At 54.0% G+C, this 16,545-nt stretch overlaps 1 protein-coding gene across 2 annotated transcripts; it reads left to right on the top strand.

The window, feature by feature from the left end:
- The first annotated feature begins 230 nt into the window (after positions 1-230).
- On the top strand, positions 231-15,397 carry Mtch1 (mitochondrial carrier 1). 2 transcript variants are annotated; one of them, XM_050140494.1, is made up of 12 exons: positions 231-567; positions 4,851-4,935; positions 7,108-7,214; positions 7,481-7,558; positions 7,784-7,841; positions 8,108-8,159; positions 9,139-9,198; positions 11,225-11,318; positions 12,347-12,394; positions 12,506-12,573; positions 12,764-12,839; positions 14,711-15,397. In XM_050140494.1, exons 1-12 carry the CDS (start codon positions 247-249, stop codon positions 14,780-14,782), a joined length of 1,119 nt encoding a protein of 372 aa, XP_049996451.1. In that variant the 5' UTR covers positions 231-246; the 3' UTR covers positions 14,783-15,397. The 2 variants fall into 2 exon arrangements, with proteins under 2 accessions (XP_049996451.1, XP_049996441.1); XM_050140484.1 differs by having other exon boundaries at positions 11,225-11,369.
- Positions 15,398-16,545: the final 1,148 nt, after the last annotated feature.

Here is a 16,545-nt window from a genome sequence, read left to right as displayed (position 1 = left end):
GCTCGCTGGAGGGCCGCAGAGGCGCTGATCAGTAGGCACAGCTGCGGCGACAGGCCTGGTCCTCAAAGGGGAGGGCTGCAAAGAATGGGCTCCGGGCGGGCAGCGGAGCAGCACTGGATGGCACAGGCCAGCCAGCCACGCCCCCTTCTCCCCGCGGCGCGAGTGGTGCCGCCCGGCCCCGCCCCTTGACGCCAGAGGGGGCGTGCCCATCACCACGTGACGGGGAGTGACCTGCCGCCTGGCGCCATGGGGGCTTCGGACCCGGAAGTGGCGCCTTGGGCTCCCGGCGGCGCCGCGGGGATGGCGGGAGCCGGAGCAGGAGCGGGAGCTCGCGGCGGCGCGCCGGCGGGAGTCGAGGCCCGCGCTCGCGACCCGCCGCCCGCGCACCGCGCGCACCCTCGCCACCCTCGGCCCGCGGCTCAGCCGTCGGCGCGCAGGATGGACGGCGGCGCGGGGGGTCCGGGCTCCGGGGACAACGCCCCGACCACCGAGGCGCTGTTCGTGGCGCTGGGTGCGGGCGTGACGGCTCTGAGCCACCCGCTGCTCTACGTGAAGCTGCTGATCCAGGTGCGGCCGAGGGGCGCCGCGGGAGGATGGCGATGGGGGTGTGCGATGTGGGGGTGCAGGGAGGGGGCTAAGGGACGCGGGTGACAGACGTGGGAAAGGAAGGGATTTGGGGTGCAGGAAGGGGCTAAGGGACGCGGGTGACAGATGTGGAATAGGAAGAGATTTGGGGGTTCAGGGAGGGGGCTAAGGGACGCGAGTGACAGACGTGGGATAAGAGGGGATTGGGGGTGCAAGGAGGGGGGGCGATAAGATATGGGAGATAAATAGTCGGAGGCAGTCGGCTTGAGATTACGAAGGGTAATGGATTTGGGGTGCGAGAAGAAACCACAGAGCTGGGGGAGGGCCGAGAAGTTTTGGTGAATGGGAAGAAGAGGGCTGGGGACGTAAGCAAAGTGTTTAAAAGGTGATTCCATTTGGGGCAGAGGACAACGGGGCTCTGGATTTATAGGGATGGATAAAAGCGCTTTTGAGGGACAAAGGAGTGGGCACTGGGGCCAAAAATCCGGGAGGGAGAGAATGCAACAGGAAAGAGCGATCGGTTTACTTGAGAAGGGGGCTGTGGATTTGATGGCGACGACTGATTTGGTGGGAGGAGGGGCCTCCGCATTGGGGGAGTGGAGCGGTGGTGGCGACGAGTCTGGAGAGGGGAGCCAGGAGGCGGCTTTCAGGGGGAAGGGGATGACGCATTTAGGAGAGGAAGGAAATGGAATTGCAGTGGTTGTGTCTGCGTGGGTGGGAATGGGCAGAAAGGGCAGTGGGATAGGCACAATAGGTAAGGGCCGGCTAAAACCGGAGCCAAGGTAGGGATGTCTAGACTCTAGGATGCTTGGGCTTATAACGTGTTTTTTTTGTTTGTTTGTTTGTTTTTTGTTTTTTTGTTTTTTGTTTTTTTTGCTTGTTGCCAGCGATGCAGTTCCGAAAGAGGATGATGGGAGGATAAAGGCAGGATGGGGGATGGGGGAGGTGGAATAACGTGTTCATTTGGCAGAACTGAGTGGGTGCGATGGAGGTGGGGACACTTTGATTGGCATGGTTCAGTCTCAGACTGATAGCCAGAGATGTTTTCTAGAAATTTCCAGTTCAGAGGAGTGGAGGATGGGTAGTGAAAATTGAGATGGAGACCCAGCTAAGATCTGAGGATTGATTTAAGGCAAGTGGGTGTGAGATTTTACTGTCCTTGTAATAGAACTGGGAGAATCAGGAATGCGTTTGGAATAAGAAGGCCTTGAGAATGGGAATCATTGAAGCTCTGGGGGATGGGGGATGGGGATGTAGAAACTGGAATTTGACTAGAAAATATGGCAAGCAATGAGAAGACGCAATCAGGGCCACTGGGCATCAAACTGACAGGTTTGGAAGTGGCTGATGGGGCATTTACAGCATTAGGGTTTCCAGGATGCTGAGCCTCAGCTTTGGAGGTATTTTGAGTTGAGCTGATGGGTTAAGAGTTGAATGCTGGACCTTACAATGGCAGGTAGAGTGTCTGTGGGGTGGGGGGACTGCTGGGTGCCAGGAATGGGTGGGCTTCATGGGAGGGCTGTGGGAAGTGGCTTATCACTGGGTGGTGTTAGTGTGCAGGTCTGAAAAGAAGAATGACATAAAAGGGTTTTGGAAAAGGACCTGGAGAGTGAGTGGGAGTGCCAAGGGCGGCGAGACCTCGATGGCAAGGGTGTGGACTGGAGAGCTCTGTTGGGGGGTGACAGCTAAGGGCGAGAACTTAGTGGATATAGCTTAGCAATCAGAGTAACACTGAAAAAAAAAGTAATAATAATGACAGGTTGTCTTTTGCAGGGAGCAGGTGTGCAGTGCTAGATGGAGGTTGCCTACAGTGAGGGGAAGAAAACGTAAGGCCTTAGATCAAGACTGTGGGTGTCAGGGTGGAGGTGGCACAGGCTTGAAGGTGGTGAACTGGCTCTGCTGGTATTAGGTTCACAATGCTGGATGTGGTCAGGACACACACAAACACATTTGGGTGAGCATGACTTGGGAACAGATCATGAAGAACTTGATCATGGCTAACAGTGTGCCTTTGGTGGACATTACGAAAATAGGCTCTCAGCCAGGCGGTGGTGGCGCATGCCTTTAATCCCAGCACTCGGAGGCAGAGGCAGGTGGATCTCTGTGAGTTCAGGGCCAACCTGGTCTACAGAGAGAATTCCAGGACAACCAGGGCTACACAAAGAAGCCCTGTCTGGGGTCAAAATCAAGACAATGCACTCAGCAGATTTGGGCGCCATGAGCATGTGCGGCTGGGGGACAGGTTTCAGGGCTGGGCTGGAGCTGGAGAGGTGAGCCTGGGAGGACAGCTCTGTAGCAAGAGCCTGGGGCTGCAAGTTAGGAGCACAGAGGAAGGACCCAACACTACTGAAGGAAGATGGCAGGAACTTCAGACTAGAAGAAAAACTCTGGAAGGGAAAGCTGTTTGCCTGGCTCACTTGACTCTTCCCTAGATAAGCTCTGCAAGCTGCACTTTTTAATTTTAAAGACCTCACAATGAAAGGGTTTTGAAATTTTGCAGTCGGGGTCTGTGAGATGGTTAGCGGCAGGTAGGCCACTCGTTGCTCAAACCTGAGGGTGTGAGTTCAACCCCTGGAACTTACAATCAAGGTGTCAAGAGAAAATCTGACTCCAGAGGTCCACCTACACAATGATAATAAAATAAGAATTAAACATTTGCGAGCAGTCATCTTTAGTATGTCTCAGAGGCGCACCCACAGGAACAGGGTAAACTTTGAAACCCCTTCCTAATGAAGATGAAGAAACAGCAGCAGGCAGCAAAGGGCCAGTGCGGTTTACAAGGCCAGGCCTCCTAAACTGTGGGCTTTGTCCTCTGCTACATCCAGCAGGTGCCGCTCCGGTCGGTGCTGAGGGCACAAGGCTAGTGTGCCACCCTTGTGCCAAGTATGGTAGCCCTCACCCCCACATAGGCACTGGTCTGTACCCCTCACCTGCTGGTAGCAGTTTCTCATTGACTGGCAAAATATTAGCACCCTGGCCCTCCACAGGGGCCTCATGTAGGTGTGGCTGACTCAGTCCTCTTGCTGGCCCTCTGTGGGATAGACAGATCCTCGGTGATAATGCCCTGCTCTACAGTCTGCGGAAACAGGCCCTCTTGTCCTCGGGATACAGGGTGATTGAGATCTTGCTTGCTAAGCCTGGGACTGGCAGGGACAGATGGGAAGGTATTCGCCGGAGCCATAGAGGAACCAGGTAGGTGGCAGCAGAGTTGAGACCCAAGGCTGCCGTTTTGTCATTGTGGTGGGAATTAGGCAGGAATGAAGTTTTCTCTTGAAGATGGGAATGAATAGATTCATCTCAGAGGAGAATGGAGAATGAAGACTTAAAACTGGGGGCTGCAGGTCAGCGGATTGGTAAAGACATTGCTGTCAAGTGTGATAGATGACCTGAGTTCAAGCCCCAGAACCCTGAGTTCCAGGACACTACACAGTGAAACCCAGTCTTGGGTGGGGGATCTCCAGAACCCGCATGACAGAAAGAGAACCAGTTTCTGCAAATTGTCCTCTGACCTCCGCTTGTATGCCATGACACACAAGTGCACATAAGTTAAGTGTTAAAAAAATTTAAACAGTCGGGCAGTGGTAGCATATGCCTTTAATCCTAGTACTTGGGAGGCAGAGGCAGGCAGATCTCTGAGTTCGAGGCCAGCCTGGCCTACAGAGCTGAATTCTAGGATAGCCATGGCTACACAGAGAAACCCTGTCTCAAAAACCAAACAAACTTAAATGTGTATCTCTGGGCCAATGAGATGACTCTGGGTAAAGACACCCGAGGACTTGTATTGACTCCAAAGGATCTACATGGTGGAAGGAGAGAACCAGCTCAGCAAATTGTCCCCTGACCTCCATTGCACACCTGGATGTGTGTGCCCGTACACAAATACACAGGGATGTAAAACAGGTGTAATAAAGCAACCTGAGTTCTATCGCGGAACCCACCTCAGAGCAGGAGAAGAGAATCAGCTCTACAAAGTTGTCCTCTGAGCAGGCACATCTCAATCTCCCTCCTTCCATCCTGCACACAGTCATAGACTACAATGTAGCAAAAGGCTCTTAAGTAATGAAATGTAAGCCAGTGTGTGTACTGAGATCATCTAGCATCTAGATTGTGGGATTGAGGCCAGGGTAGGGCCTTAGTCTGGGCATTGATGAAGGGTATCAGCTGATGCTCCCAGGGAGGTGTAGTTTAGTTGCTCATGTGTAGGAGATAGCAGCGAGGGAGGTGCCTTAGAGTGACCCTGTCCTTTGTCTCTGTTGATTCTGAAGGTGGGTCATGAGCCGATGCCCCCCACCCTTGGGACCAATGTGCTGGGGAGGAAGGTCCTCTACCTGCCGAGCTTCTTCACTTACGGTGAGTGCCACAGGCCCAACTAGCCTTGGGAGCCTGCTCTGCAGCCTGGCACCAGGAGCTAGTGCCAGCTCCAAGGAGGGGACCTGAGAGTGGCCCGAGGCAGAGGAGTTGGGTGGGAGCCTATTGGTGCTGCAGCCCAGGCTGCAGGACACAGGCTGGTTCTAGAACAGGGCATTGGTGGTGGTGGTGGGGGATTCTCTATAGATACGCAAACTTGTGCCACCGCTTGTCTGCTCCAGCCCCACGAATGGCACTGGTTCCTCCCTGTGGGGAGGTTGGTCTGACGAGATATCCACCTCTGTGGCTGCGTTGTTGTTCTCAGGCTGTGACAACTGGCTGGGGCATCGTAGGATCTGCCATAGCTGTGTCTCCCTGTCCCCTCCTGCCAGCACAAGGGATCTTAAAATGCCTTTCCAAGTTTACTGCCGGAGTCCCATTCCAGACCTCTCTTACCCATTTGGCTAATCTAGAATGTTCTTTTTGAGTCTCCCCTGCTACATAACCTGGTTCTTGACCTCTGAGCCACCTTCTCCAACACACATTAAATGTTGGCAGAACCACAGGTCAGGTTCTTTTCCAATTTTGCCTCCAGTTCCGAGTGTAGCATCTAGGCCCAGGCAGAATGGCCATTTTGTGGGGACATGTGTTTGTGTTTCTTTAAGATTGTTGATGTCGGGGGAACTATGCAAATAGAGCACCCCCACCCACCATTGTACACAAAGATAGTGAGCACAGACACGTGGTAACCCAGCTTTCTCAGATTTGTCCATGGCAGCTTGCGCCGTTAGGCCTTCCATGTCTGATGTCATGCCTGTTCACATGGGACCGTCCTGACCTTCATCTAAGGGTCCCTCCTTGCTAGCGTGAGCCAGGTTCTGAGGTGCCCCCACCCAGGTTTTATAAATGTTTCAGATCAGATGTCAAGAACGGATGTCTGCTGGGCTCTTCTGGACACTGGCTGCTCCTGGATCAGGAAGTGCCGGCTGTCTGGCTGTCTAGAACTGTCTGGCCAGTGTCTCCTCCTCCCCCACAGCTGTGGACATTGTGTGGTGTAAGGCTGGAATCCCTGGGGGTTTGCAGGCTCTGCAGAAAGGGCTTGAGGAGTTGGGACGGCGCAGCTCCGGAGAAGGCCTCTGGACAGTGCTGTCTCCTTGTACTGGACAGCTGAACACAGAAGTGGGGAAATCTGGGAGCTGGTTCTGTGAGAGCCTGCTCCTCAGTCCAGAGTTGAGCTCTGCTCAGTTCATTGTGCCTCCGGCACCCTCATCTCCTCCTTTCCTGCCCCCCTCCTCAGGAAGCTGTTTATGCAGGTAACAGGTGTACCGCCTGTCCCTAGAAGCCCTTGCTGTGTGTGATGTGGAGTCACCTGGCAGCTATGCTGCAGAGGAGAAAAGGGCATACGTGCTCGTCACTGCCTGTGTGCGTCATGTTTGTGTTCTGTGCTAGAGAGCTGACGTCACAGGTCTGAAAGGGGATCCAATTGAGGGAATAATCTGTTGGCTTCCAGGGTTTAGAGAAGCACGTTACCTTCTTGAACATGGATTAAATGTAAAGTAGGGAGTGCAAGACATGTCACACTGAGTGTGAAATACAGCAGTGGGGACAGGAAGTCCCCACTGCCACCTGACCATCCAGGGTCTCCCCCAGTGCTGCTCTGTTTCTACCGTGTCCCTCACTAACAGGAGCCGGAGGTGTCAGGTGTCATCCTAGGTAGAGCACAGCATGGTACCCCACAGACCTTCCTAGGCCTGTCCAACTAACTGTGCCCTTCCTTCCCCCTCCCTTAGGTAGGGAAGGTCATCTCTGCTTGTGGGCACCCCACCCCCACCCCAAGAAAAATAAAAGCAGCTGAAATTGGTTTTGGATTACAGCATTCCAGCTGCTGAGTTGAGAAACGACAGTTGAGTTTGCCAAGTAGTTTTCAAAGCTAAGGAAAAGAAAGAAAGGAAGCACGAAAGAAGTCAGATGGGCTTATTTGTCAGAAGAACGGTGGAGCGTTTTACCAAAAGAGACAGATCAGGTGACACTTGGGGTCGGAGCTGGCTTGTGTCGGACCCTGGACACACACCCTGGCTGCGTTTAGCAGTGATTGGGAAACCACTCATCTGGGTGTGTGGTCCAGCAGTGGTGTCCTGGGCTGGGCGTGATGCCACCCCCTTTGCCTTCTTACAGCCAAGTACATTGTCCAGGTGGATGGGAAGATAGGGCTGTTCCGGGGCCTGAGCCCCCGCCTGATGTCCAACGCCCTGTCCACTGTCACCCGGGGCAGCATGAAGAAGGTGAGCGGTTCCCCAGGCTCCGGTCAAGGTCGGGCGCAGTCTGCCAGCCCTGGTCCCACATCTCCACGCAGACTCCAGTGCATAGCCCCTGGGCTTGTGCTTGGGAGGCCCATACCCCACAGTCCTCCCTTTCCCACAGCTGTGGCAGCTTTATGGTGGCTTTGCCCCTCAGTTCCCCAAGCCTGGTGGTTACTGACAGCCCAGACTACGAGCAGAGTGCCTGTCCCTTAGGCGCTCGTCTGATTCATGACTCTGTCTGTGGCCAGGTTTTCCCTCCAGACGAGATCGAGCAGGTTTCCAATAAGGACGACATGAAGACTTCGCTGAGGAAAGTTGTGAAAGAGGTTGGTGCCAAGGGACAGAGAGGAGACTTCTCATCCCCAGGTGGACACTGCAGGGGATCTCCCTCCCTAAAGCCCATGAAGCCGCTCTGGCCCAGGGTGGCAGCACACCTCGGGGAGCCGCAGGGTGGGGGCGGGCCGCATCTGTGGTAGACTCAGGCCTGAGGAGGGAATCCGAGTTGTTTCCCTGTGGGTAGAAGCCTGACGTCTCCACCTCCTCTCTCACAGACGTCCTATGAGATGATGATGCAGTGTGTGTCGCGCATGCTGGCCCATCCTTTACATGGTGAGGCCCTGCTGCTGAGCCTGCTCCAGTGCAGTGGGTGGGGTGGGCTGACCCTCCCGGACACAACAGAAGCAGCGGTAGATGATGACTGGGAAGACTGGTGTGGGGGGGGGGGCTGGGAGGGAGGAGACTGGCTGTGCCCTTCCACAGGCGATACTGTGGCTGTGGGGTCCGAGGGCCACCCCTGCTGGGCTGCACTGGATGCCCCAGGGGTCGGGTGCCAGCAGTTTCCCTCCAGGTCACCCCAGTGCTTTCTCTCTCCTCAGTCATCTCAATGCGCTGCATGGTACAGTTTGTGGGACGGGAGGCCAAGTACAGGTAGGTAATTCTTGAATGTACTCTTCTGGCAGGGGATGGCTTGTTTACCGACTCACTTCTGAGGAATGTCCCTGCCTCCCGTGATTTTCTAAATGAGCCTCAGCTCCTTGCAGAGTGGAGTGCAGAGCCTCAATGCCCTATGCTGGAGTCTGTTTGGGTTAGGTGTGAGCTGGGGTTCCCTCCTGAGCCCCTCAGTTTTTCTGGCTCCCAAAACCTGGCTTTCTGCTCTTCTCATCCTCCACTGAGAAGCTCCCTTCTCCTCGCACACCCAGATTCAGCTCAGGCCGGGAGGCCCATGGCCCAAGCACACAGCCTTTTCCGCTGCTGTTTCCTGACTTGGGTTGTTTTTTACAGCCAGGATGCTTGGCTTTGGGTTCACTCATGGGAGTTGATTCCCCAGACTGAGATATGAGGTTGGTAAATGACCCGAGGGGACAGCTTGGCTGAAACCCCAGTGGGTCAGGCCACCGTCACGAGAAGAACATAGGGTATGATAGGGCTGGGATCCGCCACCAGGCTTGTACACCTGCCTCTTCCACCTGGGCATTGCAGCACCTCTGTGCAGGCCAGCTGTTTCCAACCACAGGTCAGAGGTGGCTGCGGAGCCGGGAAGCTGTAGCCTGCCTGCCTGCTAATCTCCTGCAGGCAGCCGCAGGGCTCTTGACCCCAGGCCTGCTGAGTGGGAGGACTGGTGTGTTCTCCTGGGTTGACCCCAGGCCTTCCAGCTGCAGTGTCCTCTGCTGCCCGGTGCAGGTGATCTTGTCTGCTCTCACTCGCCTTTCTGTCTTCTGCTCCGTGGGTTGCGTGCCCCAGCATCCACGAGTGGTTTAATAAATTCATCTCACCCCAAAAGAAGGCTGCTTCTCCCCTGGGGTCCTTCCTGGTGACAGACTCCCACTCTGGCTTGTGCTTGCTGATCTGAGCAAGGCTGGAGGGTGGCCTTCTGCTAGATGACCTTGTCTCCATCTTGCCTCCCCAGTGGCGTCCTGAGCTCCATTGGAAAGATTTTCAAGGAGGAGGGACTGCTGGGATTCTTCGTGTACGTGAGTCTATCCCTGTACCGGCCACACGTGGCTCCGCTAACAGGTGTGCCCTCCTCACTACAGAGTGGGCCAGGCTCAGCAGCTGCTGCCCAGCTGTGTTCACTCCATAGCATGGTGGAGACCAGAGCTGTCCATGTGACCTGGAAGGGTCACAGCTTAGGTGAAAAGGGACGTGGGCAAGGGGTATAACTTAGTGATAGAGCGTGGCGTGCCTGAGGGCCTAGGTTCTGCACCCAGCACCACACACATACACAATCTCATGCTAGGGAGAGGAACTAGCCAGCCCCTGCCAGGCCTCATCTGGGCTCTGGGGTTGCCAGGGACACAGAACTCGACTTCAGAAGTTCTGCATAGTCCTTGGCGTCGTTGCCAAAGGTGACTGTCAAGCTACGACTTGGACTAAGGATTGGGTGTTGGCAGTGGGGCTCTGTTCTGACAATTAGTGGACTTTGAATGCTCAGTATGATTTGCTCAGAAGTCCATGTTTCTGACTTCTTATAACAAGTCAGAAAACCTGACCCTGTTGGGCCTGTGTTTCCACAGAGCAGCCATTAACAGAGGGACAGAGGCCTGTATCTCTGGGTATATGATCTCCTGAGGGCCACAGACCCGGCACTGTTGGTTTTGAGCCCAGCTTACTTACCACAAAGAAAGATCAGACCATACAGACTTTTCAGAAAGAATAGGTGTCAGGCAGCCAAGGAGGCAGGCTGACAGTGTGGCTTTTGTTTTACTACTTGAAGGTCTAGGCAGTGGCATACACTGGTCATGCGCATTGTCGGAGACCAGCTTTGACAAAAATGTCACTTACTAGAGTAGAAGCATGGGGATCAGAAAAGTAAAGAAGATAAAGATGCAAGTGAAAATAATAACGCAGAAACACAGATAGTACCTGGAGGGAGTTCCAGTGGATGCTGAAATCGTCCGCGTTTAATTTCCAACTGCTTAAAATGCCTGACCCCAAGAGCTAGGAGTAAGATAAAAACTGCATTAACGAGACACAAGGAAATGAACCGACCAGTTGTAGGTAAACATTTTGTTGCTAGAATAAGACAAGTAACACACCCGAGATCAGTTAAGTGTTGCTCAGCTCTAAATGGCGATAGAGCAAGGTTGAGAAATCCATTCCTGTACTCACACCCATGTGTAAGAGTGTGGGTTCAAGTGCCTGGTCCATCAGATTGTGTCACTCCAGCCCTGGGCAGCTCGTGACTGGGGTCCTCGCAGCACATGCTTGTTGTGGGTGGCTTTGGAGAAGAGATGCATATAGGTACAGTCTCTGCACCCACTGGAGAGTGATGCCTCCGCCGAGATGTTTGTTGACTGCCCTCTGAACACTGGTGTGTGACTTAGTTAACTTTCTTGGATTAATTTTTGTGTGTGTTGCTTTTATGTGTGTGCCTGTGAGTTTGTGTGTGCCAGGTGTACGCAGGAGCCATGGTGCCAGAGGAAGTCTCAGATCCCTAAAACTAGAGTCAAGCCGGGTCCTTTGTAAGAGCAAGAGCCCTCTAAACTGCCTGGCCATCTCTCTGGCACCTCAGCAACTTCGCAGGGAACCTTGTGATCCAGAGAGTGATTTGCCCTGAAGGCCATCTCCACAGGGAAGCTGTCCTTGCAAGCACTTGTGTGGTGCATTACAAACACTTGCATGGTGCATTGCAAGCACATGCATGACGCATTGTTGGTGGAACATTCCAGGGTGAAGGACAGAGACACTGAGTGGTTCACTGAGAGTTGGTCGGGTGAGTGACCAGGAGAAGCTGCCAGCTGCCAGGCATTCCTTTGTGACCTGTATTTGCCAGGTGTGGCTGCTATCACACTGGGACACCAGGGCTTCTGAGGGAAGCTTATGATACCACTGATCCGTTTGTGACACCTGAGACCTCCATGTGGGAGGAGGACCGCCGCTGTTCCCCCAGGCCTCCCCAAGGCTGGGCCTGGTGCTGCAGGTGTAAGCTGGATGCAGCCTTCCCAGCTCCTGGGTCTCGACCCTGCTCATCTCTGCTCACCTTGTTTTTTTAGCGGCTTAATCCCTCACCTCCTGGGCGATGTGGTTTTCTTGTGGGGCTGTAACCTGCTGGCCCACTTCATCAATGCCTACCTGGTGGATGACAGCGTGAGTGACACCCCAGGGGGGCTGGGGAACGACCAGAATCCAGGTTCCCAGGTTGGTTGGAACAAGGGCTTGCCTTTCTTTCTGTGTGCTGATGCCCAGGGGCTGGGACAGGCTGGGACTTGGGGATTTTCTTGACCTGGATGAGAGGGGGCCCTGATTGTCCCTGGCGCTGGGGAAATGAGATTACCCTGACCCCTGCCTGAGATAAAATAAAGGAATTCGGTCTCTATAGTGTTAGAAGTGGGCCCTGGTTTATCCAAAGCTTCGGCAGATGAGGGCAGCTGATAGCTACAGCTCTTTAACCTTCAGACATCCTGCTTTAAAACCCACTGTGAGCTGGCCAGTGGTGGCACATGCCTTTAATCCCAACACTCGGGCGGCAGAAGCAGGGGATCTTGGAGTTTGAGGCCAGCCTGATCTATAGAGTGAGTTCCAGGACAGCCAGGGCTATACAGAGAAACCCTGTCTCAAAAAAACAAACAAACAAAAAAATCCCACTGTGGCCTGGCATGTAATCACAGCACTTGGGAGCAGAGGCAGGAGAATTATGTAGTCAAGGCCATCCCAGGCTGCCCCTCCGTGACCATAGTGACCTTTGGTCCTGGCAGCACAGGTGTGCTATCATGGGCCAGCTGGTGCCCTCTGTGTCAGCCTGCAGACCTCACCTGCAGGGGTCAAGCATCAGAAGGCCTGGGCACTTGATAGTTTGATGGCTTCTGCTCAAGCAAGATAAGGATTAGGGACTCACAACAGGTTAAGGTTCTGACAGCAGGAATGGCCAGACCTGGAAGGATAGGGAAGGGAATCATTCGGTCATTCATGGTCCTGGGGGAGACTGGTGGGTGGATCTTCCCTGCCCGTTCAGTGTCTACAAATTAAAGCAGTTTTGTGGAGATACACCCTCATCTGCAGTAATCGCCCTGGAAAAGGGGGTGTGGAGGGTGAGATGAGGCCAGGTGAGGGTACCACAGACCTAAAGTCTGCCCCTAACATCCCTGTGGTAAACACTGCTTCCTTTCTGTCTGCAGTTCAGCCAGGCCCTGGCCATCAGGAGCTATACCAAGTTTGTGATGGGGGTAAGTCCTGCTGACTGCCTTCTTAGGCCAGGGTGGGCTGGAGGCAGGTCTCACTGGGCCTGGAGGACCCAGCAAGGGGCATGCTGGCACTGAGGTCTGTCTGTCTTTCAGATTGCAGTAAGCATGCTGACCTACCCCTTCCTGCTTGTTGGAGATCTCATGGCTGTGAACAACTGTGGGTACGTGTGTACCCTTCTACCTGGCCCCCTGCCAAGGCTGCTGGGACATCCAGATGAGCCCTTGCAGCCCCTCCACCTACACATAATTTCCTGTGGGTTAGCATGGTGTTGGGGTGGGCATAGAGTACAGCGCCTGAGTTCTCTGCCCTCTTTGACGATGTGTCTGAGGACCCCTGTTCTCCCTCCACAGGCTGCAGGCTGGACTCCCTCCTTATTCCCCTGTGTTCAAGTCCTGGATCCACTGCTGGAAGTACCTGAGCGTGCAGGTGAGCAGCTTGAAGCGGTGTGTGTGGGGAGGTGTTCTTGGCTGCTCCGGAGGAGCTGACTTGTGAGAGGGTAGAGGAGACACACCTGCTCTACCTGCTCTGAGATATTCACAAGGTCACCTTTCAAAAAGGCCTCGGTACTAAGTAGTCCCAGCTCTGGCTGAGAGAGAAAGTCACATGAGGCTGAAGTTCAGGGCCTGGGCAACAGTGAAAACCTGTGAGCAAAGGGCCAGGTGGTGGTAGCACACACTTTTTAATCCCAGCACTCAGAGGCAGAGGCAAGCAGATCTCTGTAAGTTCGAGGCCAGCCTGGTCTAGAAGAGCTTGTTCCAGGACAGGCTCCAAAGTTACACAGAGAAATCCTGTCTCGAAAAACCAAATAAATAAATGCTGTACCCTCTTTGGAGGTGGTAGCTAGCAGAGACCTAGAACTCACTCCCCCAGTAAGAAGGGCGTCTGGGATGCCTTCAGCCAAACTCCTCCATGGGCCCTTTCTGGACCTGGGGGATCTTCAGGTTCAGCTGGGTCTGATGGGAGTCTGGCAGGGACAGCCATGGTTTCTGGGGCTCTGTACTGAAGCCTCCTGCTGGCTATAGCTTTTGGGGGTCAGTGGCCAGGGACCAAGCTCATGACTAGGGGCAGGTGCTTGCCTTTTCTTGGCTTTACTTTGCTACCAGGCAAATGAAGCTCTGGCCTGAAGAAGAGACAAGAGCGCCGAGTGCCCGTTAGGTAGAGAATAGGTGGAATGGGGTGAGGTGGCTCAGTGGGTAAAGGTGCTTGCTCTGCAAGCCTGACACCCAGAGTTCATCCCCAGAATCCACCCAAAGGTGGAGGAGAGAGCTAACTCCTCAAACTTGTCCTCTGCCCTGCACATGTGAGCCCTGGTGCATGCACACCTCACCCCCAGCATACGCACACACAATAACCATTTAAAAAAATTAATCTTTTCTCGGAGGGAGAAGCAGAGTAAGAGGCAAAGTTCCCTCCAGCAGCACTAGTTGGGCTGCATCTCTCAGCCTTCCCATGGGGATTCGGAGAGCAGGAGGGTTCCTGCTCAGCCATAGGTACTAGAGCCCCCAGGCATAAGGGAACACTTTCGTTTGGAGAGTGAACCCAGTGCCTTGTGTGTGCTAGGCAAGCACTCTACCACTGAGCTAGATCCATTTTCAGCCTCTTTTTTTTTTTTTTTTTTTTTTTTTTTGGTTTATTTATTTATTTTTGGTTTGGTTTGGTTTTCAAGAGCAGGTTTCTCTGTGTAGCTCTGGCTGTCCTGGAACTCACAGAGATCCGCCTGACTCTGCCTCCCGAGCGTTGGGACTAAAGGCGTGCACCACCACTGCTTAGCTCTCATCCCACCCCCCCTTTTTTTTTAAATCATAAACTGATTGGCCCATTAGCTCAGGCTTCTTATTAACTCTTATAACTTATATTTGCCCATTATTCTTATCTGTGTTAGCCACATGGCTCAGTCCCTTCTTCAGCAGTATTATAGTCACATCTTGCTCCTTCTGTAGTCGGACAGGAATGCAGAGGAATGGGCTTTCCTCTTCCCAGAATTCTCCTGTTCTCATTTCCCTGCCTCCACTTCCTGTCTGGTTGTCCCACCTATACTTCCTGTCTGGCAACTGGTCTCATCCCCCTTTTACTTTTTATTTTTAGACAGGGTTTCACTAAGTTGCTCAGGCTGGCCATGAACTTGCTTTGTGGACCGGACCAACCCTGAATTAGTTTTGCTGGTGAAGGCAGCATCTGTCCCTGCTTTCATGATTGTGTGTTGTCCTTTGCACCCTTTCTTGTGGCTCTGGGCCTCTGAGCCTCTTCTTTTACTCTGAGGAAGTATGGCCTCGTTCCCACTGACTTTTCTCCTGCAGGGCCAGCTCTTCCGTGGCTCCAGCCTGCTTTTCCGCCGGGTGTCATCAGGATCATGCTTTGCCCTTGAGTAACCTAAGTCGCCTGACCAAACATTTATGGGGTCTTGGCCTACCCCTGGTGAGGGCCTGAGGGACTCCAGCCCAGTGCTTCATGTCCATATTTGCCATGTGTCTGTCCAGATGTGGGGCTGCTGGAGGTGGTTCACCTGGGACCTGAGGACACCTGGGGAGCAGAGGTGGGGAAGAACCCCCTCCTGCCTGGAGGTACTTGAATCTATCTTGTACAAGGGCAGAGAAAGGCTGTGAAGGCAAAAGTCACGGGCAAAGGCTTACGGGATCAGGTCCCTCCACCTCCAGCTCAGCTCACCCTGCCACTCAGCCAGAAGCACCTGTTCCTGCCTTGTAAATAGGGCGCCGTCATGCCTGGGCCTGTGCTGGGAGGCTAGCGCCATGTCTGGCCCTTGTCCTCAACACTACTTTTCTGATTGAAGGGCAGTGCCTTCTCCTGATTGGGAAATCATGTGACTGCTAAGACTTATCCCTCTCATTCGCTTGTCTGTGACGCTGACACCAAGTATGAGGGTCACGCTGTGCAGTGTGTGAATACACACGCAGGCCAATGTCTAGTCCTCCCCTCATGATAGATGACCCCATCTCCTCAAATAAATGTATTGGTGGTGATTTGGACTTTTGTGGGAGCCTCTTTATTCTGTGAGCTTCGCCAGACCCTTGTGCTGATGTCTTAGGTCTCTGGACTTCCAGCGTTTGTCCAGAGGTGTGACATGGCCTAGCCGTCTGTCCTCGGGGTTGAGGCTGAGCGCAGCAGCTGGCACTTGGGCCTTCTGCCAGGGAGGTAGCAGCTGTTCCAGAGAGTCTCACCCAAGCTACCAAGTGGCAGCTTTTGAAGGTGACTGTTTCTAAGCCTTCAGAGCCTTCTGGTACAGCAGCCGCATGGTTAGGGCAGAAGGAAATGGCCAGCCAGAGTGCCTGCCTTCCCTCCAGGGGCCTGGCATGTGAGAGCTGCAGCCTGCTGCTTCTCTTGTCCCCTAAGAGGTAAGGTCTGGGTCCAGGCAGCTTTGGCGATCTGCTCTCCAGTAATCTAGTGGCAGGGACTCGGGGGCAGGCCTGCTGGGTCCTGTGCTCACGAGCAGGGTGAGGCTCTGTGCTCGCTGACGTTCCCTCTGCTGGAGAGCCTCACCCCAGACAGCAATGACCGGGGATGCTGCCCACATTGTGCTGTGTCTTTAGATCAGTGTCCCGAGGCTGTCAGCCCAGTGCATCCCCACCACATTGATTGACCACAATGCTGGGGTGATTCTTCCTCTAGATCCTGTCTTTGCACTGGTCCTTCAGTGACCCCCAGATTTAGGGACACTTGTATTTCAAAGTTGAGCTGAGCTGTCCCCTTGCCATGACCTCCCAGAGGTTTCTAAGAAGCTGCCCAGCCTAACAAGTAAGGCTTTGGTGGCCTGACCATTTGGCACAGGAGGCCCTGCTGTTCCCAGATACTATCCTGGGAGCTGGAGCGGGGGTCCTTATCGGTTAGGAGGTCTGGTGGCCTTAAGCATGGTGTAGGGCAGGAGCTGAGCTGCCAGTGGGGGGACAGATGACTCTAGTGGGGGTGTCCTGCAGGGAACCAGTGGCCTCCTTCCTGGGTAACCTTATTCTTAGGGAAAGTTAGAAGGACCTCTGCAGGCCTTCTGAGACTTCCTCTCAAGGAGGCAGTGGTAGCCTGAGCTGTCCCCTCAGCAGCCCATGTCATTGCCAGCCCTAAGAAGCCTGGAAGCCGTGGCTTACAGTGCGAAAGACTTTCTCAGGTCATCAAGGCCTCTGGG

The sequence above is a fragment of the Alexandromys fortis genome, unplaced genomic scaffold (genome assembly GCF_014885135.2).
Source record: "Alexandromys fortis isolate MF-2015 unplaced genomic scaffold, M_Fortis_MF-2015_v1.1 scaffold_9, whole genome shotgun sequence".
NCBI lineage: Eukaryota > Metazoa > Chordata > Mammalia > Rodentia > Cricetidae > Alexandromys > Alexandromys fortis.
Note: the sequence above shows the minus strand (reverse complement) of the source record. Positions and strands in the feature narration are given on the sequence as shown.